The 26,270-nt window shown below is 44.8% G+C and overlaps 1 protein-coding gene across 1 annotated transcript in view; it reads left to right on the forward strand.

The window, feature by feature from the left end:
- Window positions 1–26,070, forward strand: part of PIP4K2C (phosphatidylinositol-5-phosphate 4-kinase type 2 gamma) — a 601,833-nt gene extending 575,763 nt beyond the window's left edge. Inside the window, exon 10 of the mRNA XM_069653597.1 lies at window positions 24,725–26,070. Coding sequence (XP_069509698.1) covers window positions 24,725–24,805 — 81 coding nt within the window. The 3' untranslated portion in view covers window positions 24,806–26,070. The remainder of the gene's footprint in view (window positions 1–24,724) is intronic.
- The last annotated feature ends 200 nt before the right edge of the window (window positions 26,071–26,270 follow it).

Below are 26,270 nucleotides of genomic sequence, written 5' to 3' on the forward strand. Positions count from 1 at the left end.
CAGTTTTTATCGCTTTCACCATCCTATTTTTCTGGACCTTCCTCAATTTCCATGCCAGTATACTGTCTGCCCTGTCCCCCTTTTCGTAATATTTTTGTTTTAACAGTTGTAGACTAATTTTCGTTTTATTTAACAGGAGTTCCTTCAACTGGAGCCTATGTTCCTCCAGGGCAATTATCCGGTCCGAGTTAATGGGCATCTCTGGGGACCCACCCGGTTGTAGTTACGCTATTTTTTCCCAGAGGGCTTTCTCCTGGGCTTCCATTTCTTTTTCTTTGGGCGCCTATTTTAATCAGGGTTCCTCGTATGGTCGCCTTGAATGAGTCCCATAGCGTGTGAGCTAACCTCCCCGTTATTGTTCCGTTAGAAATATTCCACGATGCTGTCTAACACCGTTTTTGCAATCACCTCGTCTTTTGGTAGAGTGTTGTTGCACTTCCAGCGCCCCTTACGATTACGGCCAGTTGCATGTGGAAGCAGAGATTTGTCGATGTGGATATAATCGATCCTTGAAAAGCACTTGTGTACCCTAGAATAGTATGTGTATGGGGGGTCGCCTACTTTCAATCTTGGGTGTGAGTCTTCCAGGCTCAGGTCCTGGTTGACCCTGTGAAAACTTTGCGATATGAGGACATTTGCCGCTCGGTCAGCCTGGAGTGCCAGTCTTTTCCTATCGGTTGCAGGGTTCAGTACCATGTTGAAATCTCCCCCCACTATCACTGTGTCCTGCACAAATAGTTGGAGCTTGTTTCTCACCCCCTCCCAGAAATGCGCCTGGCCCTCATTCGGTCCGTATACCACCGCCAAGGTTATTGGGGAGCCTTGGAGAGTGCCCCTAACCAGCAAGTATCGACCCTCCGGGTCCTTCAATTCCCCTCGCCAATAGGATTTCCACTCCCCTCTTTTTGGTTATGTGCAATGTGCTTACTACCTCTGCAATCCTTCTCCCTCGCCTAACTCCCACCGTCTCCCCTCCCCCGGCGCCCAGCCAGTTAGACGACCATTCCTGGTACCAACGGGCTGCTAATGACTATGCTTGTCCCGTTGAGCCCCCTCCCATAATGAGTTGTCCCACAAATGCACCCCTCATACTTTCTGTTCTTTGGGATCATAGGGATGAGATATCTATGTCCCAGACCCTGCATCGGGCCAGGCCATAGTTACCCTCATCCTTCAGGGCTGCCCCACCCTCTATCCTTGGATGGGGAAGGTGTATTCAGTTTCTTAATTTTCCTGGAACCTGCAATCCTCCTCCTGTCTCTCTCTCTGTTCCACTTGTTCCCGCCACCGCTATCCCTGCAGGCCTTCGCTGGGGGTCCGGGTCCTCCACATAGTCTTGGATTGCTCCTCTGTCCTTTTCCGTAACCGGGGTCGTTCTCTGGCCCATGTATTTAAACAGGGGCAGCAGTCTCAGTTTGGCCAGCGTGTATGCAGAGAGGTCCTGAAAGTTTGATATCTTTGCGTTGTTGTATGTAATATCCCGAGCCTTCATGGCCTCCTCCAGCACATTTTGTTCTTTCCGTATAATAGTGAAAGCGGACCAAGATGGACCGGGGCCCTCCTGCCCTGTGCACCCTGTCTATTGTAGGTTCTGTGGTCGATTAATTTGCAAAGAGGCAGCAAATCACTTCTCTCACCACTCTACGTATGTCTCTCTCCATCTCTCCGTCCATCTCCGGAACCCCAAAGAAACAGAGGTTCTGCTTCCTCTCTCTGTTCTCAAAATCGTTCATTTGCCATGCCCTTTCCTCATCTCTGTTCTCTGGTGCTGCCAGTTTCATGTCGATTTGTGCTTCTTGGGCCGAGGACGACGATTGGTTGGTCTATAGCTGCAGCAACCTGTCCTCAACTTTGTCCACCCTTTGGTCAATTTTTTCCAACTTTTGGCCTATGTCTGACCTCCAAAGCCCCTTTCCATTGCTGAGGTGTCTTTCGGCGTGGCCTCGGAAAGGGCCATCCCTCTGTTTTTATCCAGGCTATTTCGACTGCTTCTTGCCTCGTCGTAGCGGTATCCTTGAAGGGCTTCCTTCCAGCTCAAAGGGCCTCCCCGTGGGCCTACTAAGTAGGTTGGCCTCAGTACGGGAGGATCCGATATGCCCCTTCTAAACCCAGTGCTACATTCCGTGGGAGGCTTCAGTTGCGTGACCCTGGGGTGATCAGAGATGGGTTGTCACCCCTCTGCTACTGTCCTTTATAGATGGTTCCTTGTGGGGGCTCCTTCAGGGCAGGCACACGCCCCAGGGACATTCCCTGGGGGCCCTCACCCCTTAAGCGCTCCAACACTTTTGGTTCTCCCATAGCTGATGTTGCTGCATTTTAATACCGGTCCCCCCAGGTCTCAAGTGTCTTGGGATTCATCTGTTGACGCGCCCTACCCTTGAATAAACCTATTTACTTGATTGGGAATTGGCTTTCCACTAAATCAAGTAAACTCATTGTTCTCATAATGGGTGATCTGAACCTTCAATTTGAATATTTGATTGAAATGCATGAATTATTGGAAGAGGAAGACCATGGGACATCGCCTGCTCAGCCCACCCTTTTGGAAAGAAATCTACAAATATGTATTATCAACAGAACAGCCATTTAATAAAGTGGAGGGTACAAGCATATAACTGCTGACTAAATTGTGATATACCACCACTCCCAATGTATTGAAGTGGCAGTAAATTCAGCCACATAGATTATATTTGAATAAGCCTTAAAGATTGGAAGTGTGCAGGGACCATGGAAAGCCTACAGATAAGTGAAAGCGATCATGGGGCTGTGACTCTTACCTTGGACATTGAGTGTAAGACTAATGTTCCTGCTGAGTCATCACAGGTGTTGTGCCCGGCGGGCAATAGGGAGAAACTTAAATGGGAGTATTGTGATTGAAATAAAATATTACCTATAGCCTACCAGAAAGAAACTCCTACTCTGGAATCGTTGGGCCAACAGGTTTATTATAGCACAACATTAAAATCCTATAAAGCTATTATACACACCCTAGCCCTTCTATTTGCTAAACCCAGTTAAGGCAGTCACCTCTCGGCAGGTGAAGAGACAAAGCTTGTTCAATAGGAATTGCAGGAGGGGGGGAAAACGAACATTTGAATGCCCTGGAATGTAGGAAGCAAGGGGATTATGACGAGGTTAGGAAACAGAGGAAAGATTAAAAATGCTTGCTTAAGGGGGAAAAAAGCTATGAAATCACTAGAAACCAAGGATGACCTGAGCATCTGCCAACAAAGATTCCCAGCATTTCTTGATGTTATTTCCACCAAGGTACCACTGGTGATAAGTTTGTTGCAGATGGTAAAAGCTGAGAATGAGTGGTATAACCATTTCTCGCTACTTCATGCAGAGGATAGAAATACCATTCTTGGAAAACTGAAGAAATTTCAAATTGTCACTCATTTTTCTTCTGTCCCATTGGAACTTATACTGGCAAGGGTATATGCAGCAATCCAGGTGCAAGGCTCCTTGCCCAGGCAGAATCCCTGTGTGGACCTTTATATGGACGAAACAATGTTATGGCCCCCTTATTTGTTCCAGCTTTTTTACCACCATAGTTAATACAGGCAGAGTACCTGTGTCGCGTAATACTGCAGTGATTGTTCCAATATAACAAAAGGGCTGTGAACTTGACTCCCCAGGTAATGATAGTCCAATCTCTATCCTTGACACAAGTTGTAAAATCTATAGGAAGGTTTGATTTACTAGGTTTCGGGATTGAATTAACGTGTGGCACACTATTTCATCTTCTGGTGGGATTTTTTCTGCAAAGATGTAAACACAATAGACCAAGTCTTTAGACGCGCACTTATTCTTGATTTGGCGGGGTAACATATTTACTGTCCATTGATTTAAAGACTGACTTTGATGGGATCCCGAGGTCAGAACTTTTGCGAACTCTAGTTAACAATAAAATATGCCCCCAGCTCTACTAAAAGCGATTATGAAGCTTTATTGTAACACGAAGGCAACTGTGAGATGGGGACTACGAGGAGAAACCATCAAATATTTCCTTATAAGCAAAGGAGTCGCAGGGTTGTTTTCTGGCTTAAAACCTGTTTAATCTATTCTGCGGTGGGTTGATTCTGTAGCCGCCAAGGTTTAACAATTAACCAGGACAAACAAACAGTTATGTAATGCTGTTAAACCTGCAGTCCTCATTTAAGAGTGCTTATTATAGTAGATGAAATGGGAGGGGTGCTAGAGAGCCCAGCCAGAGATGGCTGCGAGCCTGTGAGCTCCTAAGCACCCTACATTGATCCGGACAAAATCCTGCATTTCCTGGCCAACTCAAACCATTATTTTCAGTGACCTGCTGTGTGCCAGGCTTGCCTGCAAGGTGTATAACTTTGGATCCCCTATGTGATTGAGGAGCGAAGATACGAGTAACGAGGTCTGGAGTGCCTTTGATTTGTGGCTTCAGCGTCAGCCCAGGAGGAATAAGGCCATGAGCTTAAAGGGCTGGCTGTTCTCCCCTGCGCGCCCAGAGATTGAGGGACCGCGGCAGCAAGCTCCCAGTGCCGGAGCGGACTGCTGCACTGCTCAAGGAAAAGGCTGTTTATCCCACTGCAGAAGGAGAGTGTTGTAATTGATTACAATGTGGAATGTTTGGTGGGTAGAACCTGGGAAGGAATGGAATGGAGGGGGCAGTTATGTTGGAGGAATAATGGAGTTCAGGCAGTCTCCTGGCATTATTTGATGAAGATATAATAATTAAGATGGTGTCCATGAGGCACACAATTGGCGACGAGGAGATGACTGACCCACGCATCTAATGAAGGAAAGAAGAAAGTATGGCACAAGGAGGTGGGAAAGGATACTAATGGACCTATAGAGGTGGCCGGAAAAAAAAGAAAAGGAAAAATTGCCCAAGGAAGGGGCCAAAGAAAAGATTGCCCAAGGAAGGGGCCATAGAAAAAATTGCTGAAGAGACACAAAAAGTTAAGGAAAAACAGCCTGACGAGGTGGGTGACTGAAAATTGGGAAAAGGACAAGTGGATTGAGTAACTGAAGGAGGTCACATTAAAAAAAAAGGATATATACATATAACTCAAACAAGGAGCACGCAAAACAAAGGTAACGTGGGGAAAATTGAAAACGACATAATTTGGAAAAGAAACTGCAGCAAGTACGAACACTGTAAGATGCGCTGCACTTTTAAGTTTACAAAGTAAACGTACTCAAAGGACAGGACGAACAAACGTTATATTGTGCTGTATTTGTGACTTTTGTGGACTTGGATTGCAGTGCATGCGTTTACGAATAATGCTAGTGCGCTGTGCTGCCGTTGGATATGAACATTTAAAACTGCTATTAGTAATTAACAAAATGGTGGCAAGTATATATCGCAAGTGAGCTGCTGCATCAGAAAGGCATTTTCTTGTTGTTGTTTGAATGAAAATCAAATGTAAACGAACCTCAATGAACGCGAGGCGCAGTATTCCAGGAGCGATGATAAGCATCGTTATCGCAATGCAAATGAATATAAACATAGAAGCGTTCGGAAATGAAAGGGATTTCAATGTTATGGCATACGCAGTGTTACAAAGCCATGTTACGAAAGATTCACGACCGATATGACGGATGGATAGATTGAAGGATTTTTGAGGGCAGTGGGAAACCAGGATGCTCCTGATAAAATGGACATATTTAAGAATTTGGTAGGGAAAGAGATGAAAAATGTTATTACAGCCATTCCACCTCGGGAAAGAACATACCGACAATTGACATCAGCTATTCGTGAATGATTGGTGGTCCCTCCATATCGAGATTATGAACGTTATGCCTTTAACCAGTGCTCACAAGGGTCATCTGAAACAATGGCACAATTTGTGTTGCGATTACAAAGGAGGGCAGTGAACTGTGAATTCGCCAACTTTTGTGATGAGGCGATTAGGCTAAGAATAATTGAAGGGTGCACGTCATCACAGCTAAGGAAGCATCTTCTAAGAACACCTCTCCCGCTGAAAGATATCCTGGAGTTGGCAAGAGTCTATGAAAGGATTGAGAAGCAAGCATCCAGTATGCGGAAGGGAACTGGGCACTATTGCTGACATGAAATATAACTGGCTGTCCCGATGCTTGAACGTGACCTGCCAAAGTGCACGGAATGATTCCGGTAGAAGTGGTCTGGGAAGACAGTGTTATAGATGTGGATGTGAGTTTCCACACAGTTTGATGTCCAGCTCTTGGTCGGATGTGTATGCAATATGGGCAAGGAAACTACTTTCAAACCATGTGCATAGAGGGAGCCCTGTTATTCCCAACATACAGACCCAGTGTAATATCGAATGAGAGAGACGGTACATTGAGATCTCCCGTTGCGGGGTCATCCTGGATAGGAGGGAGCACACATTTTGAGGAGGAGGAAGAGGACATGGACAAGAGGGATGCGCAAAGACTAGTCACAGCAGAAAGTGAATTGTGCACAGTAAGTCAAGAGCAAGCCAATTCACAAATGCAAATAAGTTATCGACACGTCTCATGAAGTGAGTGAGTTGCTCCCACTGAACTGGTGTCAATATGAGTTCAGAACCCACATTACACATTGAAAAGGTGGAAAAGGTGAAGAAGGTGGAGGAAAGGCAAGTAAGAAAACACAGCAAGACAAAGATTGAACAACCCGCAAAAGGAGGGCTGAAGAGCATCAGGTGCCAGTGGGTGAAAGTGAGAATGTATTGGTTTGGCAGAACCAGTGAAAAAAATGGACTCCAGTCACGAGTTACCAATAGTCACGGCGGCCGTCAAAAGGCGCATGGGTATTGCTATGAAGGATGATGAGATAACTGAGGATACTTCGTTCTTTCATGAAATGTTTCAGGATGATTCAGAAGGAGAAAAACATGAAGACCGGAGAAATGAGGAACCTCTTGGTCTCTTGTCACAGGATGAGTTAGATGGAGAAAGGAGAGATGAAGAACCTGTTGGTCTCCTATCACTTAAGGATTGTGGACATTCCCCACCTTGTTTGCATGCCGAAGAAGCTCGAGGGGACACTGGTCGCCCTCAAAGAACTATACGCAAGCCCTTGCGTCTCATTGAACAAATGTAGAGGTGATCCTGTCAGACTGATGGAGAGAGTGAACTTCTATGATAAGCACGTGGGAGGTGTTCTAGCTGATTAGAATGTTGAATGTTTGATGGGTAGAACACGGGAAGAGTTCAGACATGCAGGCTGTCTCCTGGCATTATTTGATGAAGATATAATAAAGATGGTGTCCATGAGGCAGCCGGCGCGGACTGCAGTGCTGCTCAAGGAAAAGGCTGTTCATCCCACTACAGAAGGGGAACAGAGTCACCGGTACCCAGGGCACCGTCCCTGGAAAGCTGTTGGACCGGTTGTTGGAGGAGAGCGGAGTCTCTGATATGGGGGAGGAGAAGCTCCTGGTAACCGCGGAGAGCCATCTGCCCTGCAAGAAGGAGCGCTGGGGCAGACGCAGCAGAGCTAAGATGACGCCAACGGGGAGAGCCTGATGGGAGATCAGGCACGTTCATGCTCGGACTGTGGATTTAAAATAGCTGGAGAGGGACACACCCAGCCGAGATCTACACCCATGGAGTGTTGGAGAGGAGCTAGCTGCAAAGTGCTGGGTAATTGCAACAGCCGAACAAAGGTGTGTGCAATGCCCCAGTGGCAAATACTGGTGAATTTAACATTGGGCAAGCTTGTGGGGTATATTCCCCCCTCCCTAAAGTCTGGGCATTGACTGCTGAGGTCAGAAGGAAGAGCAGCACTGAGGGCAATATTCTAGATGTGTTAAGTTATTGGCAGAGGAGTCACCCCTCTCTCTGAGGGTGATAAATACTGAACTGTGGGTTCAAATGTAGTGAAATAAAGGCAAGTGAAACATTAGAGTACGGAAGGAACTAGGTCAAGGGGAAGTAATGAGGTGCCACCTATGGTGACTACTTGAAACAGCGAAAAGGGGTAGCTGGATACTTGGACAGCCGGGGCTCAGTGGTGCACCACTGCAGTGAGGTCACCAGTAAGGATAGTGGTGAAGGGAGCCAATGCAGAAGAAGGCATAGGGCGCGGTGATCAGTGTCTACATTTGGAAATCGATGTCTGTTGGTGGCCCAGTGACACCAGGGGAGGACGAGATTTCCCCAGGCACCTGGCAAGATGTCGAAGGTGGGCAAAAGGGGAAACTGCAATTTGACACTCACTCTCAAAACAAAAACCACAGGACAATTGATGATTCTCTAGACAGGAGTGTTCAGTACCGACATTAAAGAGATGTTTAACTAAAAAACAGCATATAATCGCTAGATGGGAAGATGGACACCCTAACATGCAAGGTAGACCACATGCAGGTCCGATTTGATAAGCATGGAGAGAGACTGGACGAAGTGGAGGGACGGGTGTCCACGGTGGAAGATGACTACGTCCAGTGAAGCGGGCCCAGAAAGAACTAGCTGGTAAGCAAAGAGGATCTTGAGTCCAGTTCTAGGAGGAATAATTTAAGAATAGTGGGAGTTCCTGAAACAATGGAGCAGAGATCCATGGAACCCTTAGTCGAGGAGATGTTTCGTGAGGCATTGGGAGACAAGGATTTCTCAGCGTTGTTCATATTGTAAAGAGTGCACCGAATGCCAAGTGGGAGGAAGCTGATACCAGGGGGCCCAACACGTCCGATTATAGCCAGAATGCTGAACTATCGGCAAAGAGGGCTCGCTCTTCGCAAAGCCAGGGAAAAAGGACCTTTAATATATAAGGGAGATACCATTAAACTCTTCCCGGATTTTTCGGATAAGGTGCAAGCATCCCAGAGAACGTACATTGATGTAAAGAAACTATTGCGGGAGAGGGACACAATTTATGCCAGGATTCCTGCAAAACTGAGAATAGAACACAAAGGAAGAGTCCTCTTTTTTCACACCCCGGATGAGGCCAACATTTGTCTTTAACAATTGCCATGGAACCCCAGACAGTGGGGAACCAATGGGTGACGCTACGCTTACTGTGATATATCCTTACCTGTTATCAATGGGCGATGGAAAGTAGAATGTCTAAATCGGTGGTGACCGGAGGGCGAGTGTTAACGTAGTGAGGGTCCGGTGGATGGCTGGGTACTGAGTTGCCCCTCTTGCGGAAGCGTATGTTTGTTAACAATGGGGGTGGGGGTTGAGGTGCCATGTTTGGGTCAGTGGGAAGAGAGGAGGGGGGTTGAGAATACTGACATGTTGGGGTTGTTTGTGGGGAAGGGGTGAGGAACTGGAAAAGGGATCGGGGGGGCTGATGACTCTGGGGATTACTCTCACTCAACCTAGGAGGAGTTTGCTATTGGGCTGCATGATGCAACAAACCTAAACATACATCAGGGTATTTGGATATTTGTGTAAGAGAAGAGCAAAAATATGACTGCACCACTTTAAATATATGACATAGAATATTAGATGCTTGAATTGGCCCTCTAAAGCTCTCAAGGCTTTACTATATATGCAGCGCCACCAATTTAATATAGCGTTCCTACAGGAAACACATCCGACACCATCAGGGCAGGCACGGTTTGGACAAAGATGGGGTTTTCATCGCTATTACTCCTTATTCCTCCTGTTCGAGAAGGGTCTGTATACTGGTGCAAAGCTCAGTTGGGTTTTGCCTCACTGAAATGATCAAGGACCATGATGGGCGGGCAGTGCTGGTGCTGGACACTATACATGGCCAGCTAATAACCCTAATTAATATGGCCTCAATCAAGACTCTGTGGAAACGTTAGTGGATATGGCAGCAGCTAAACAAGCGGGCACCTGGAGTAATTATATGGGCAGATGACTTCAATGGGGTGTTAGAACCAGACCTCGACAGGTGCTCGGAGATGTTACTGGGATTAACCTATAAATTACGAGACCTATGTTGGACATGGGAGCTGAATGATGTATGGCGGACTAGGCATGAAGGAGAGGAGAGATGCACGTTTCACTCCACAGTACACCAATCAGCATCAGGACTAGAATATTTTCTGAAATCGGACAGAATGGTGGGGTGGGTGAGTGAGGCCATTATATTGGCGCGCACATTATCAGATCAGGCGCCTGTGGTGGTCACGCTGGAAGTGCTGGGGGAGACGGGCGGTAGACCTCTAGGTGTTCAAAAGTGGTGTACCAAGAGGGGATAGCTCATCATTTGAAGAAAATGTGGGCTTGGTCGACTCATATGCAATATTATGGGAGTGTTTTTAAATGTGTGATTCGAGGGGAGTGCATAGCGAAGGAGTCTGTTATATTAAGACAAATCAGGGAGAAATTGGTGAATAGTGAGGCACTATTACAGCAGATGCAGTTGGATGTGGGGTCTAGTACTATGCCGCTTATACAGAAGGAGATGAGGGAGGAATTGGATACATTTAGGGTACTGGCACAAAGGGAGGGAACATTTCTGCTGCGGAAGGTGGCTGTTCGACAGTACAGGAAAGGTCAGAGCCCAGGCAGACTACTTGCCAGGGCTGTGAGAACTGAAACAGAGGACATATATCCTCTGTTAAAACCGAACACGGAGAAGTAAGGCATACAGATAGACATTGTTCGGGAGTTTGGCATATTTTACACCCTTCTGTACTTCTCGAAGAACCGAGTTCCACAAACTAAGATGCATAGCTATTTGGATCAGGTGGTACTTTACTGGTGTTCTGATGAAGGAGTGGTTGAACCGTCCCATAACACTGGAGGAAATCCATCTGGCAATCAAGGCGCTGTTGTCAAGGAAAGCACCAGGTCCTGATGGCTTCATGGCTGAGTTTTATAAGCATTACACGTCAAAGCTGACCCCACATCTTCTGGAAACATATCGACAGGCTCTAAAGGATGGACTACTACCAAAGTCAGAGGCAGGCAGTGGTTACTGTAGTATTGAAACCTGGGAAGGCAGCGGATGAATGTGCATCCTACCTCCCTATATTGCTCAACAACCTAGATAATAAGAACTTAGCTAAGCTGATGGCAACGCGGTTGGTGCCATTAATGCCTAGGTGTGCCATCCGATCAATCGAGATTCATACCAGGGTGCTCTATCACCTATGGGTTTTGGTGGATGTTTGGTCTAATTTTGGCGGTTCAGCAGGATGAGTCAATCGTGGCTACATTATTGGATGCAGATAAAGCTTTCAACTCTGTGGAATGGCCAAGATTGTTTGCAGTTTTACAGAGCATGGAGATAGGGGAGGTGTTTATATCACTGATCTCATTACTTTACACGCTTCCGGTGGCGAGGGTCAGAGTAAATGGTCAGATCACCCTACAGATATTGGAAAGGGGCGTATAACATGGGGTGCCACCTCTCGCCATGGTCATTCGCTTTGGTGATTGAGCCTTTGGCCGAACTGATGAGGGATACTCCTTTTCACAGGGTTGTTCAGCTGTATGAACATGAAGTGGTGATATCCCTTTATGCAGATGGCATGGTAATTTATATCAAAAACCCACGGGACAACCTGAGACCAGTCATGGTAGATCTACCACACTTCAGTGACTTCTTAGGTTTGGAGATTAATGGTGCGAAATCAGTGCTGTTCCCACTGAATGAGTACACTGGGCAGTTGCTGATGGTTATGGCTTTCAATTGTGGTAACCGCTCATAATATGTTGCCTAAAGCTGAGAATATGGTAGACTTGACCTGCAGGTCATGGGTCCGAATTGAGGGGAAGGCAAAGAGAGAAGTCATTTACTCCACCCCCCCAACTTCCGATTTATACACATCCCGGGTGTACCCTTGACAAGTGAACCAGGACATATTCATTGTATGAAGAACCTGGGAATATTGTGCTTTCGGGACCTTTTCCCGGAAGGACAGTTCACAAGTGGATGAGTTGCATAATAGAGGGGATGTTCACATGACTAGATCTGTTTCTGTATTTTAGGCCACGACAGACTGAGAGACATTCTCCCGACCTTTCCCAAAGAACCGGGGTGGTGCCTTTACTAGATGGGATGTTGGAATGGGTAAATACTAGGATAACTGTGTCCACATTATACGGCATGGTGCAGAATGTCCGGGTGAGCTGGGTGGAGTCCCCTCGGAGGAAGTGGAAAGCCTCGCTGGGGAATCTCTCAGAAGAAATGTGGAGATATTGCTGTGCACAAACACGAAAAATTGCCCTTAACAGTCGATTTAAGTGGATTCATTTTAAGTACTTGCATCAGTTTTACTATACACTTGAGAGATCACGTATACATCTGAGAGATCACGTCGATTCGTCCAAGACACCAGATGCTTGTACACGTTGTGCCACCACACCAGCGCATTTTTACACATCTGTCGTGGGTCTGATCCCTGGTATGGCAATTTTGGGAGCAGTTTTTTCAGATAATGAGCGAGATCATAGGGGGAAGGGTAGAGCAGGCTGTAGATGTCACCCTGTCGGGGGACACAAGAGGGATATCCCAACGAGTGAGAAGACTGGCAGGGCTGTTACTACTGTTGGATAAGAGGAGAGTGTCAATGGTGTGTGGTAGGGCTCAGGGCCCCATGGTGGAATGATGGAAAGAGGACATTCTCTATTGCAATGAGATGGAAATGGAATACGGAAGAATAGTACACCTGTGTGCTAAACCCAAAGATATATGGGATCCCTAGAAGCATTATCTGGTTGCACAAGTTCAAAAGGGAGAGAACCAATCCAATCCAATCTTATCTGAGGGATGACCTGGGAGGAGGCTCTACACTCGACAACATCGAGGATAAAGGCAGAGGCCAGGAAAAAGAGGGCATTGTTGATGCGAGGGGACGCAGTCAAGAGGGTAATGCTGCTGCATCGATGTTCCTCTTACCTTGGGATGTTCTTGAATATGATAGGGAAATGATCAAAGAAATCATAACATGTTGGGGATCGGGGGGTTAATCCACTGAGCCACTGTAAGGTTGTATATTGTTTTTTCTTAAAAGAAGAAAATAAACAGAATTTTAAAAATGTATGTAGATGAAATCCGAACAGGGGAGGTGCCCTTTTTCAATGACTTGGGATTAATGATTGGCTGGGATGTCAAATGAGCCATCATATTGATGATGCCAATTTAATCTTGGGAAAACATTTTTATGGCAATTTTTCAATTTGCAATGTCTTTAGACAATAATATTGTGCCCCCAGTTCTGGAAATGTATAGAGCCTAAGCCATATCTGCAGTGGGGTACAGAGCTGAGATATGTGGACACAGTAACATTTCAAAACTATCAGTTACAGAAAACAATGTTCTTAAATTACTATTCATATGCCCAAGCACCCTCGTTATACCTACACCTTGATTTAACCCCTATTGATGGTCTGCTTGCCCTAAAACCTTATTTGGGTATGACTCTGGTCATAACGCCCATACCAAATTGTAACTGACCTATTCAGGTACCCTGTTATATGTGAACCAAGGAAGTGAGCATACGTCAGGAATTCCTTAAAGCTTTTACAGTTGGAGTATCTCTGGATTAACCTAGCCAGAATAACCAATAGCAATAAACAGTGAGTGATTGATGTGCAGAAGGATTATTCAATGGGAGTTTACGTTAACCACTACGCCTATATCTACTGGCTAGAATGATCATTCGATTAAACGGGTATATTATTTGGAGAAATAACTTTGTTTAGTTGACAATCCAATCCAGAGATAGTTCTCTGTGAAAATGTGCTCAGGCACCTTACCCATCTCATCATTTAAAGTTCACTGGAACATAACTCCTTGTCCTGGCCATTTTGCCCTGTAATTGTGGAAACGGTACAACATTTTTTGTTCTTGTGTCCGATGTTTGCTGATGGCACAAGGAGAAACTTGAAATCATGGCTGGTTAATGGAGGTATCTGCTCACTTAATGCAGCTGGAGAGCTTTGCTAAATGTTGTTCATTAGATGTTTTCGACATTTCCAATTATTTGGGCATGGTGTGGTGGAGTAGAGACGAGATTCAAACAAGTTAAGATGAATGTTGGGTGTTCTTCATGATTATGTAGCTGTTTTATGGGGTCTTGACCTTTATTGGGTCACAATGCCCTACTATTATGCATTCACTTTTTGTGTGACTGGTTTTAGACTTTTAGGTTTCTATAATGAAATTTGTATGATCTAATGTTTTTATATGTCTTCCGGACTTCAAGCAATCCTATATTTTCTATGAATGTTTTTTTAAGTGTTGATTTTAGATATTGTACTAGCTGCTATCTATATTGCCTACTTCACAAATGTACTGTACTTGTATGCTGGCAGTCTGGGATAGCAGAGCGAGGCATGTTTCCTTCCTCAGAATGACAAGTATCCAGGCCTTAGTGGAATTCTTTCGTCTGAATTTGGGACACTTGGCTGGGGTTTTCTTGAGGATACTAGTGATAATGGCACCATGCATCTTCATAGTCCCGGAAGCAAGACTGTGCATGTGGTTGCTACAGGATCCGTGTTCAACGTGGACATGAAGTACATTATCCTTGCAGGGCTGCAAGGAACTACTTTGGATATCCATAACCTATCTCCTTACAGCGGACACCATTCAGGCAACCATGACAGTCTTTTACTGTGGTCAGTCACATCCAATCTAGAGATTGCATCTGCAGGACAAACACGTTATGGAAAGTTCTTCAACTTGCTGGTACTCGCACCAGTTCATCTGGTATTGCTTTTTTTCTTATCAAAGGTTTGGATGTCAAGTTCCTCACAGACCACACCACCGGTGATTGACTACATCAACAAGCTAGGTAGTCTGGGGTTGTGCAAGCTCTGCACAGAGATCATGCTTCAGTGGTTTTGAGTGATCAAGAATGAGTTGAATGTGCCAGGTTTGCATGTTGCTGGCAGTCTGAACATGCAAGCCAATGCTCTAGTCAGCGCAGTATCTTAGAAGTGAGTGCTGAAAGAGTGAGATGGTGAACAGCCTGCTTGCTTCCCCCTCGAACACGAAGTGCAAAACCTTCTTCAGTTAGTTCCCTGTGGGTGCTGGAGGACTTTCTGTGCAATACGCATGTCATTCCCTGGTATACGCTTTTCCTCCGATTCCCCTAGAACAGAGGAAGTTGAAGCGGAGCTGGGCACCATGACATTTTGTTCGTTCCAGAATGGCTAGGCTTGGTGCCCAGTTATACTGGACCTGCTGATATGCTCTACGTGCAGGATCCCATGGAGGGAGGATTGCCTAATGCATGATTGCAGCATAGTTCATCACCCCAGTGCCAGTACTCTGATTCTTAATGTCTGGCAAGGTTTGTGGTCTCTCATGGGAGGTTCTTGGTGCGTTGCTCTCTGCAGGACGCCAGTCCACACATTTCCATCTCCTCTTTTTGTTGGCACACGTTAGTACCAAGATAGCTCAACCATTATGCTCCAAAGGCACAGTTCTTGAGTTTTTCCCCCAACTACATTTTATTTGAATGTACAGCGAAGGGTTTGGCATCCCTTTCCATTTTAAAGGGAACACCTGATTGAGGCTCTTGCTTTGCCCTACTCTTGGTCCAGAAAAATTCCTCACAGCCCTTAATGCTTACCTTTAAGACAATTGGTGCTCTCCCACCACCTATGTGGACTTTAACATAGTTCTTGAATTACTGATGGCAGCTCCTTTTGAACCAATTTACTTTTCTTTTATTTCTCAAGGTTCCCTTCTTAGTGGCCAAGCGTTACTTCTGATTTGCTGAAAGGAGTCCGTATGGAAATTTTTCAGGCAGCTACTTGAGCATCTCTGCACACCAAGCAAGCACATCTGGGGTTTCTATCTGGTAACAGTGCTAGGGTGGGTAGGTTGGTCCTTAAGAATGTCCTGTTGTAATTGCATTGTAATCCTTCTCCCACCTCGGTAGTCTCTGTGGCATGGCTTTTCGTACAGAATGAGCCGTTTGATGCCTCTGTCTTTGCGTCTGCAGTAGCAGAGCCCCTGAGCTAAGCGAGCTGAGCTAGAGAAAATGCCTGGATTTACCATACTCTGGCTTGCTGGTCTCTCACAAGCTGAGATTTGTGCTATTCTCTGCACATACCTGGCATGCTGTTGAGCTATTGCTGCTTCCAGTTCCTGAGAACATTTTAAACAAGGCCCTACATTAAAATGATTGCCCTATTCCTAGTTCTCTTGATTGGCCACGCCCCCTAACTGTCAGGCAATCAGATAAAACTAGGTCGCATAGCACTGCGCGTGCTACCAGGAGCGCCACGTTATTGCCTGTTCGCCAGCCAGGACTGCTGCAGGAACAAGCCTTTATCTGTTCGAATAATAATTGCCCTATTCCTAGTTATCTTGATTGGCCATGCCCCCCAAACCATCAGGCAATCGCATAAAACCAGGAGGTCTCGTGCCACTGCATATGCGCCACCGCACATGCGCCACCAGGAGTGCCACGTGAGTACCTGCTTGACTGGCTCGCGAGCGAGTGGGAGTTAGACACTTATCGAGTTTGGGGCTATCCGGCTCAGTGGTGGAGTTCGAAGTAACTTACCCAGGTGATTATATTGCGATGCAAATGTGAGGGCGGGCCCGAGAACCAGGAAGGAAACCTTGATGGGGGGCGCAGATGTATGAAGACATACTATCTTCGCCCCTCATCTTTACTCTGGTCAAGAACACCAGGAGGATGGCGCTTTCTCTCCCCTTGTCTCCATTATTGATCGAGTCTGGTGTGTCACGGGAGGGACTAGCAGGGGAGGAGGGCAAAGTCCTTTGGAGGCAGACTCAGTGCAGGTTGATGGGAAGGGTGCCGGAGGTTTCTCCACCTGACACCCCTTTGGTGTTTCTGCCTTGAGAGATCTCTCCTTGCCCTGTCCAAACACCCACAGGGATGGGGGAGGATTGGGACAAATCCCTCACTTCGGGGCAGCAGCCTGGTGGGGAGGGGGTTCTGGAGGTGGGCAGGGAGATACAATGGCAAGACTCTGCCATTTTAAGTGAATTGAAAATGCATAATCTATTACGGGACATTATTCCGGTTTTGACAAATGTTTGTTGCTGGGATCGAAATTCAAAGTTCTGATAATGAATGTAAGGCAGTGAACACAGAGAACTCGCAGCAGGCAGGAGAAGAGCAAGGAAGTAAGCCCAATGAGGGGTATAAAGCCATAGATCCGCCGAAACTGAGACTGCGGTCTTGGACAGCTGTGAGAGCATTTTCATATCACGTATGCTCCGAATCGGATTGAGGACGTCATCCTCCCCAGTAAATTGTAAAAAAGGGCAAGCGTTCAAAATATGTCCTGAAGAAGGTAACAAACAAGCTATTGAGAAATACATGGAGGAACTTCATAAAGGAAGGTACTATAAACTGTGACACAAGTTTGGGTCTAGATGTCTCCATGGAAGAGGGCATACTCTGTAATCGAAATAGTGGGGCACCATCTAGTAACACCCTCATGGATGAGATGAAACAGAAAGGCAAAAAGAAAGGGGGCCGGATCCAGCAGGCCCAAATTGATATAGAACATGGGAAACATTATCCTGGAAAGGGGGCTGGGGGGGGAGGGGTTTACCACTTATTCTCCAAACCAGTAGAGAGGGGGAAGGGAAGGAACAGATCTCCTCTCCTGTGCAGAGACGAACAATTAGAAATAATTGAGGAGGGAGAACTCGTGAATAAGACCGAGGGCAGCTCTGCTCTTAGAGTGGGTCGACACTCGGATAGAATTGTGGCACCCCTCTCGAGTCGGGAACTCCCTGAAATCCCCAATGATATGCACACCCCAAAGCAAGTTTGGGCTCAGGGACAAAGTAACAAAGACCACCATCACAAGACTCTGGGTTGGAGGGAGCCTGTAGTCACAGACGGTAGGGGACAAGTCTTCCTCCTTTATAATGAGAAATTATGTCTTTGATTGTGATTAATGAGAAAGCCTCACCGAGTGGAGGGGAAGCGTGGCAGTTTAGCATTCATCGACTGGAAACTTTGATTAGATCAACTTTGGAACAAATACGGAGTGCCCACTCGATTCTCTCTAAGCCCCCAGTAGATATGGGGTTTCCCCTATAGGACATATTAAGAGGACAAAGGGAGAACAGGGGATTGGGATCCCAGGTACAATACATCTGACTAATACTGGATCTCACAGTAAACCCAGAAAGACGGATTAAATAAAGACTGAGTACTACCTTTGCCCTAAATAACAAGGGGGGAGGTTACTAGAGAAGAGTTGAAGGGACCGAAATCTGTTTTCGAAAGTGAATTAAACTGGGTACAATGGAGGACACTCTGCTATCCTGATGATCCCAGCATAATGATGTACTATGTTTGAATTTGGGGGTCCGGAATCATTAAATATTTGAAGGGTTCTCTCACTATTGAATGAAATCCCTCAGTTAAAAACTTTGTCTACTGCAGATATTAAACTGGTACATTTTATACACCCTGAGAAATGACCACTTCAGACTTGTTTCACTTGCAAACTGTTTTTGTCTCTATAATTAGGCAGCAAAACCAATTTAACAAATTAGGCTACGACATATTCCTAATCCGCAGAACAGCTCTCAGGCTATTGGTAGAACGCAGGCTCCTCAAGAAGGGGTTGGCAATGCAATGAGTGACAGGAATCAAGCTGGGACCATGGAGGATCCAAGCTTGAGATGGTTGGCATTATCGCTAAGTGACTCCATACTTAAACTAAAAAACTGTCGGATCTTTAACCAAAATAAGCAAGTATCCCTGCTTTAATGGAATTCGAGATGGCATGCCCACTTAAGTAACTATAAAGAATTGTGTGAGAGGCTCACTAAATTTAAAATCTGCATTCAGGACACCTGGATGACCAATCCTTTTATCTTGGATGGCTTTGGTGTTTGCAGTAAAATAGCTATGAAGGTTCAGAGAGGACGGCCCTCAGGCGGGTTTCCTATTGCTAATAAAAACGGACCTGATATGAAGACGTATCTACATATCGCATAATGCCCTAGCAATAATACTAGAGCTAAAGCCAGGTGGAGTTACTATAAATATCCTCATTATAAACATCTACTGGCCACCCCCCTCTCCCCGAGCAGAACCTACAGGCCACAATTGATGAAATCAACGTAATCATTACAGACAAGATGATTGCTCATACTGGATTACAGATTGCCATAATGGGTGACCTAAATTCGGAAATCCAGTACGAACCTTTAAAAGTAAAAGATATGGGTCTTCTTTCATTAATAACAGAGGGTTCAAAGAATAACATTATAGGAGGGCCGGCGGGTAGTGGGCGAAAAATATTAAAGGGTCATCTCTGGAGTACACTTTTTACCAATTGGGGCTTACATTCAGCATTTGGACTGTTAGTGGTTTCTACTGACCCCATTACCTGGACGGATGGGGCAAAGTCATCGTTGATTGATTATATATTTGTCGCTCTTTTTATTGGAAGGGAGTTCCCAGTTTATCTTTTTTTTTTTTTTTTTTAAAGGCACTGACCACTGAATGCTTGAACTACGCTGGATTTTTTAAATAGATCAAAACTCCAACTCGCAATATACTCCAAATTGAATTACCAATCTCTCAAAATCCAGAATAGTATGGCATACAAGCAATGTGTCAAAATTAAATGCTCATTTCATAGAGGACTACGCTGTAATCGCCATTGACAAAAAGAGAATACTTTTCACTCATGATAATTTTCCTCTGTTTATTGATAAACTAATTGGTGATTCAATTAAGGTCCCTAAACATCCAAGAAAAGTCAAGCACAAACACCAGTATGATAACCTTGTCAAACAAAACAAACTGGTGAAAAAGAGAGGTACGGCATGTGTGGAACTCGGGCCTTAATATGGAGGAAAAAAAGGAGGGGGTGAGAAGAATTAAACAGAAGTCAAAGAATTGTCTTAAAGACCATAGAGCCTCCTTGCTACAGATGGACAGTGAATCCATGTTGGTAGGGTTAAAAGATGGATTGGCCAGGCAGTTCTGGCTCCTAGTTAACAGCATGGAGACAACACAAATAACCGCCCAATCAACACCAATACAGGAGGAAGTTTGGGTAGGTCATTTCGGAACTGTATATTCAGGTGCAAATAGTAACCCTAATTGGACCCCTATTAAACCACTTCCGTGGAATTTTGCTTTTTCTGTTCAGGATATTCAGCTCCAAATTCAGTAATTGGGCTCATCCAGGGCAGCGGGGCCAAATCGTCTCTCCAACACCTTTATTTAAAGGGAACACAGAACTCTTGGCGAAGGCTCTATCGATTCTATTTGACAGCATAATTCAGTCAAAATGCATTCCGGTCTCCTGGCATTTTACATATGTAATCCCTATATTTAAGCAGGGGCACAGGAAAGATCCTCACCATTACCAACCTCTTGCCAAATTGTACACAGACTCGCAAATCTTTGCTGGCCTGGTCCTGCAGAGATTAGAGTGGTTGTCCAATAACTCAATTCTACCAATACAGCAATATGGTGTTCGTAAAGGAGTTTGGACGGAAGCAGGAGGCCTATTGATCTCTTTTGGAGAAGAAGGCATGGAAGGGAGGTGCAACACCAATATATATTGCAGCTATGGACCTGTCTGTGGCCTTCGGCTTAGTCGACAGGGCCCGAATGTGGTCGAAACTGAACAAACTGGGGATACCCGGGGAAATCCTGTCTATTCTTATCTATCTCCACGAAGACTTATCTATATTCGCCTAAACACTGAAGGCAAACTATCCTGCCCAATACGAATTTCTAATGGGTTAAGACAGGGATGCATTTTTGCAACCCCCCCTCTTTAACCATTATGTTTGCGATGCAGGGAAATGCTTGGATAAAGCCTCTGTTGTACCCCCAAAAGCTGAAGGAACTAAAATGGTGTGGTGTGTGTACGCCAGCGACTTTTTTTACTCATCAGTTACACCCCTCGGGCCTCCAGCACTTGATGGTAACATTTCTTGAATACATTACCCTAAATGGCTTAAACAACTAAAAAAATAGTTATGAGGTTGAGTAATCTCAAGACGCTGATCGGGTATACATGGTTCACAGACCAACGAAAACTTGCTTTGAGAGCCATGATGAGATATTTGGGGTTTCCAATATTCAACAACAATTTAAGCTCCATTAAAGACAATACCTAACAGATAGGGCACCGGGTCAATTGGCTGATGCGGAAAATTGACAAAATGTTTGGGAAATGTTTTCTTATGCCCTTACTACGTTTCTACAATCTAAAGGTGGTCCCTAAAATTGTTTATAACCTATAGCTATTCCCGGTTTGGATTAAATCAGAGCTACATACAATGGAGTCGCTAATGTGGAAAAGCATTTTGTATTGCTTACCCAAATCTGTACCCATCGCTGCAATAAGGTACGAATTGGGCTTGCAATCATTGCCTGCCATCGTGGAGTGGCTTGTCTGTTTAGGAAGCTACATCTGAACAAAGACACCACTCTTTATGACCTATTAGGACTTGGCCTTATAAATGGTTACTGAAAGGCTTCTGTACTTCTAAGCTTACAGGCTTCCTGTATGTTAAAGATAGCTCTACTCGGATTAATGGAACATGCGCTTATCACCAACCCTCTACGGGTAAAAATTATTTTACAGAACGCAGACTGGGCTGAAACAATGGAAATGGTGGGGAAATCTAAACTGTATCATCAACTAATATCACACTATAAAACTTTAGGACTTCCTGAATCCTACCTGCTCACGTTCCCAGACAGGAATGTGTGGTATGGGTACATGAGGCTTAGATTTAACTTGCTCTTAACTGGTGAGATACTTGAAATAAGAGGTGGCTCGAGTGACAACGTTCTAGTATGTAGATTATGTCGAAGTGAGAATGAGAAAGGCACATTGAGACACTTGTTGTTGAATTATGAATATCTTCTAAATGCATAATTCGTTTTCAAAGATTTGTAACTAACCTGGACAGAGTCGACCTCAATATACTCTGGTGGGATATGCTGTTTGGGTCCGTAGTGGCTTTGAAAATTGTGGTGGTACGATTTCTAACCGACACTAGTGGACTCAGTCAAGGTGGTCAAGTAAAAGGAGTAAACCATACTGGGGACTGACCTAAACTTGCCCTTATGGCCGGAATAAAAGGACTGCATTGACCCTCTTAGGCATAGAATTGGGAAAGTACAACAAGAGCTGGGTGATCTTAAATTGATTGTTGATATTACATATATGACTGATTGTGTAGAACACATCGCAACGTCTTATTGTTCACAATCTCTGGCCTACCGGGCTCATGCAATAATATGTAACATGAATATGTTTGGTTTCTTCTGCTTTTGTGAATAGTGTTTAGATTGGGAAACACTTGAAAAGTGAACTTGGAAAAGAAGTATTTCTCTTGTTAACGTTTAAGACCTAAGTGTTAAAATTGATATTATACTAGCAAACAAATCTTTTTTTATGAATAATGTGATTCATGCTAAGCTGAAATAGAATGGATTTACTACCTTTTTAGATAGACAGTTTTAAGGATCTAAATGTGAATGCAAAGAACTGTGAATTTATTTGCGAAAACATTTTTTTCTTAATGTGATTCAAGATTGGCTGAAACAGAATGAATTTAATACTTGACCAGTTTTAAGGATTTAAATGTAAATATGAATCGTGAATTTACCTCTGATAGTTTGGATTGTGAAATTGTTTTTAATCTTTGAACTAGCACTCTTGTGTTTTTGTAAAGGTTTATTTTAACCAAATGCAAATATGATATGGCATTTATAACGCGCCTATAGACAAGTGTTTCAAGGTGTGACAAGGCAGGAGAAGGGATCAGAGGGAAGACGGAGCATGATCTTACTAGGCCAGGTGACATTGAGATCACAAGTGCGGCGGAGGGGAAAAGTGTGAGGGGGGGAGTGCAGTTCATAGGATAACAGTAGTAAAAACAATAAATAAGTGCAGCCAGCTGGTGGCAGGTGCAAAGGTGCATGCAGACATCCGGTGTCAAGTGATGGTGAAGGCTGTAGGGATACAGAAGACAGCCCCAGAGTGCAAGGGGCTGCCAGGGGGGGCAGTGCAGGTGTGCAAGTGGACCTGGGCCTGAGAACAGAAGGTAGCTAGGTGACCAGTCAGTTACGGGTTCAGCCAGGAGCTCAGCAGGTGAGAGGAGGAGAGAAAGCAGAAGCAAAGAGCAAGGTCTTGAGGGGCTTCCGGAACCGGAGATGGTTCTCCTAAATTTTCAGAGAGGCAAGGAGGCTGTTCCAAAGGGAGGCCCAGCCGAAGAAAGATCTACCACCCACTCGTTGCTTGGAGAAGCAACTGACCCTGAAGGAGTTGGAGGCAGATGACTGAAGAGCTCGAAAGGGGAGATCTTTAGGAAGAGAGAGTTGAAGGTATTGGGGCCCCAGACCCCAGATGGCTTTGTGGACAATGCAGAGGGTTTTGAACTTAATCCTTGCAGCCACTGGGGGCCAGTGCAGAGATTTCAGTCCTGGAGAGATACGATCCCTGGGCTTGAGGTCAAGGACAAGTCTTGCAGTCCTGATTTGGTTGAGTTGCAGAGGGCGGAGAGTAGAGGCAAGCAGATTTAGAAAGAGGCTGTTGCAGTAGTCCAGCCTAGAGTGAACCATAGCTCTGGAGACGGTGAGCTTCTGGGGGAGGAGAGGAAAAAAAGAATACCTCTGAGGAGGCGCAGCTTGTAGCGTGTAAATAAAGACATTCCTAAGATGAAGAATGTGTCCATTTGAAGAGCAAATCTCAGATCTTTGGTAATATTCTTACTGATGGACACATTGATTCCTTACACAGGTTCCTAACTGCCTCCTGCCGCCCACCCCATTACATTCAGTTTTCTAATTTTTGTAGTTTTTTAAGAATGACTTACATTTAACAATTCTGCCATTACTAATGCCAAGGTCAAAAGGTGTAACTGAGGAAAAGGAATGTTTTAAGCATATGTAAAACACAGGGCCAAGGAGTTATGACAAGTGGGATGGATATGCCCAGACGTGGGTCCCAAGACTGCTGGGCCTATAGACCCAACCTACTCCTCCCTGATGAGGCCCAACAAGGCCGAAACATGTCTGGGGGTGCTTGTGGTCTATTAGAGAAGGCATGTGACCAAGCACTTCGGGGTGGACTACCCCTTTTGGGGAGGGACCAAGCCCGATGGTCTTTCCCCTTCTTGGCAGGCAGAAAAACGATGGTCTGGAGGGTTGCCCTCAGCTGTGCCAGTGGTTATGATTAATTCAAAACATTCCAGTCATCACCTTTTGGTTTTGCCTGAAGCCAGCCTTGGCGCCATACAGCGTCACCTAGTGGCTATGGAAAATATTCCAAAGCACACTGTTGGGGGAGCATTTCATAAGATAAGGACTATGTTGAGAAGAGTCATCTTATCCATCAGAAAGAACCTTACTGAAGGTAAGTAATTTGTTATTCTCTTGGCTTAATCTGTTAATGCTGCACTAGTCATTCATGCAGATGTATGGTTGGTTCCGGTAACTCGAGGCATGCTTGACTTGCAAATCCCTCGCAAGCTTCCACCAATCAGAATAGCGCTGAAAGGATTCATTTGGTCTAAAACTGGTGTATTTGCTTGGATTACTGGTTGCAGCAATATGGTGGGTCTAATATGTATCGGCCTAAGCTTATAAACTTTCTGAGTTAGTGACACGCAAATATTTTTGGTTTTATAAAATATTAAAGCACGACATCCTGAATTAGGTCATTCTGTTAGGTGTGGTGTTGGGTTCTTTGGTGTGTAGTATACTTCTGTATCTGGCGCATGATCACTAGCTGAGTGTGCCCAGATCTACATTTACATTGCTCTAATGCAAATGTGTAGGGCTTTGCCGATGACCTTAAACCATGTTCATGCAAGTCAGTTCTTTTGTACACATGTCTGACGTAATGTATTTTGTTTCTCTAGGCTGGAGCTGAGATTTCCACAGTGCACCCTGACCAGTACGGCAAGCGCTTTCTGGATTTTGTCTCCAATATATTTGCTTAGGTGGGGGCGGGAGGGAGTGGGGGGCGACATTCAGCATGTAATAGAAATCATGTTAGTTACACTTGCGAGTTGTACCATTTTGAATCTGAAAGACGTATTGTTCCTTAAATCTTTTAAATGAGCATAAGTCCTGGCTCCTTTACGTCATGTTTAGGGGTAAATCTTGCACAGAAGTGTTCGCCAATTTGCAAACATTCTACAACTGCATCCATTCCGTGCGCTGACGTCTAGTTTTCCCTACTTTCGTAAGGGTTGACTTTTTCTGCAGCAGGGGCCTCAGTGCTCCATGATGCATTCCTATTGGAACAGTAATGGATGCTATCAAGCGTGCGTAGGGCTGTCCTCACTTTTCACTGCTAGAATGGGATTTGTCATCTTTGGACTTTGGGACCCGTTCCATTTTAGCTCTTGACCATTTTTGTCTGCCAAGTAGCCAGGTTTGCTGTGGAGCCAGTCACTTTCTTAAAATGTCCTTTTTAAAAGAACAGAATACTGCTGTGGTTGCATATTTGGGTTTAAAGTACAGGCTGCTAGACTCTTTGCCCGATTTCTTAACTGAAAATATACATGACCCCTTCCCACCCTGGTTTTGACACAGCAGAAATCAGCCTAACATTAAATACGGCTAAATTGCACTGCGAGCGTTTAAAAGCAAGATATGGGAGTGACAAGTTATATATAAATATATATTTTTTAATAGTAGTATTGTGTTCTATTTGGGTAGCATTAACCATCATGTTCTAACTGTCCGGAGCTAACTAGTGACATGTATACATTCACCTCTACTGATAAATCACTTTGCGTGGTTACCTTAATTGAGTTTTGCAAATCTGATCCCGGGCGTCTTGCCATCTGAAGCAGAACGTGCATTATTTCCTGCCTCACGCTGCTTATAAGCTGCACATTTTCTCATGGAACAGTCGTATCTGCTGTACAAAGTTTAGGTGCAGTGCACGTAGATTGTCTTTTAACTGCTCCAGCAGTCGTCTTTTGTCCTAGCGGATAGTATTTTTAGAGCTGGCGTGTCAGACCAACTCTTGTGGGCCCGTTTTGTCATCGTCTGTCCAGGTCCATTGGGCGGGTCCTATCATTCCTCACAGGCTTCATGTTCATCCATTTGCAAGTGCCTTAACCTTTTGCAAATCTAACATTTTATATGAAGTTTGTGTTCTTTCTGGATTTATTATTAGATGTAATGGTTGTGAAAATAACTTAATATATACCAGAGAAGAAAGTTGTGAAATAAAACATTTTTTTTAAAAAAATCACATTTGCCAATCATTTTGTTTCTTGCAACATTGTGTTTTTGGGTCACTTTGTGGGTCTTGTGCTTGCCTTCTTGAGTCATCCTGATCTACGTGAATACCGGCTCATTTTAAATTAAAATGTTTTAAGTATGCCAGGATCATGTGATTAATATTTGTGTGGCCCCAATGCATTGGGGTATCCACCATACCCAGGGGGG

Source organism: Ambystoma mexicanum, chromosome 3q (assembly GCF_040938575.1).
Source record: "Ambystoma mexicanum isolate Mex_15411 chromosome 3q, UKY_AmexF1_1, whole genome shotgun sequence".
In the NCBI taxonomy this organism is placed as follows: domain Eukaryota; kingdom Metazoa; phylum Chordata; class Amphibia; order Caudata; family Ambystomatidae; genus Ambystoma; species Ambystoma mexicanum.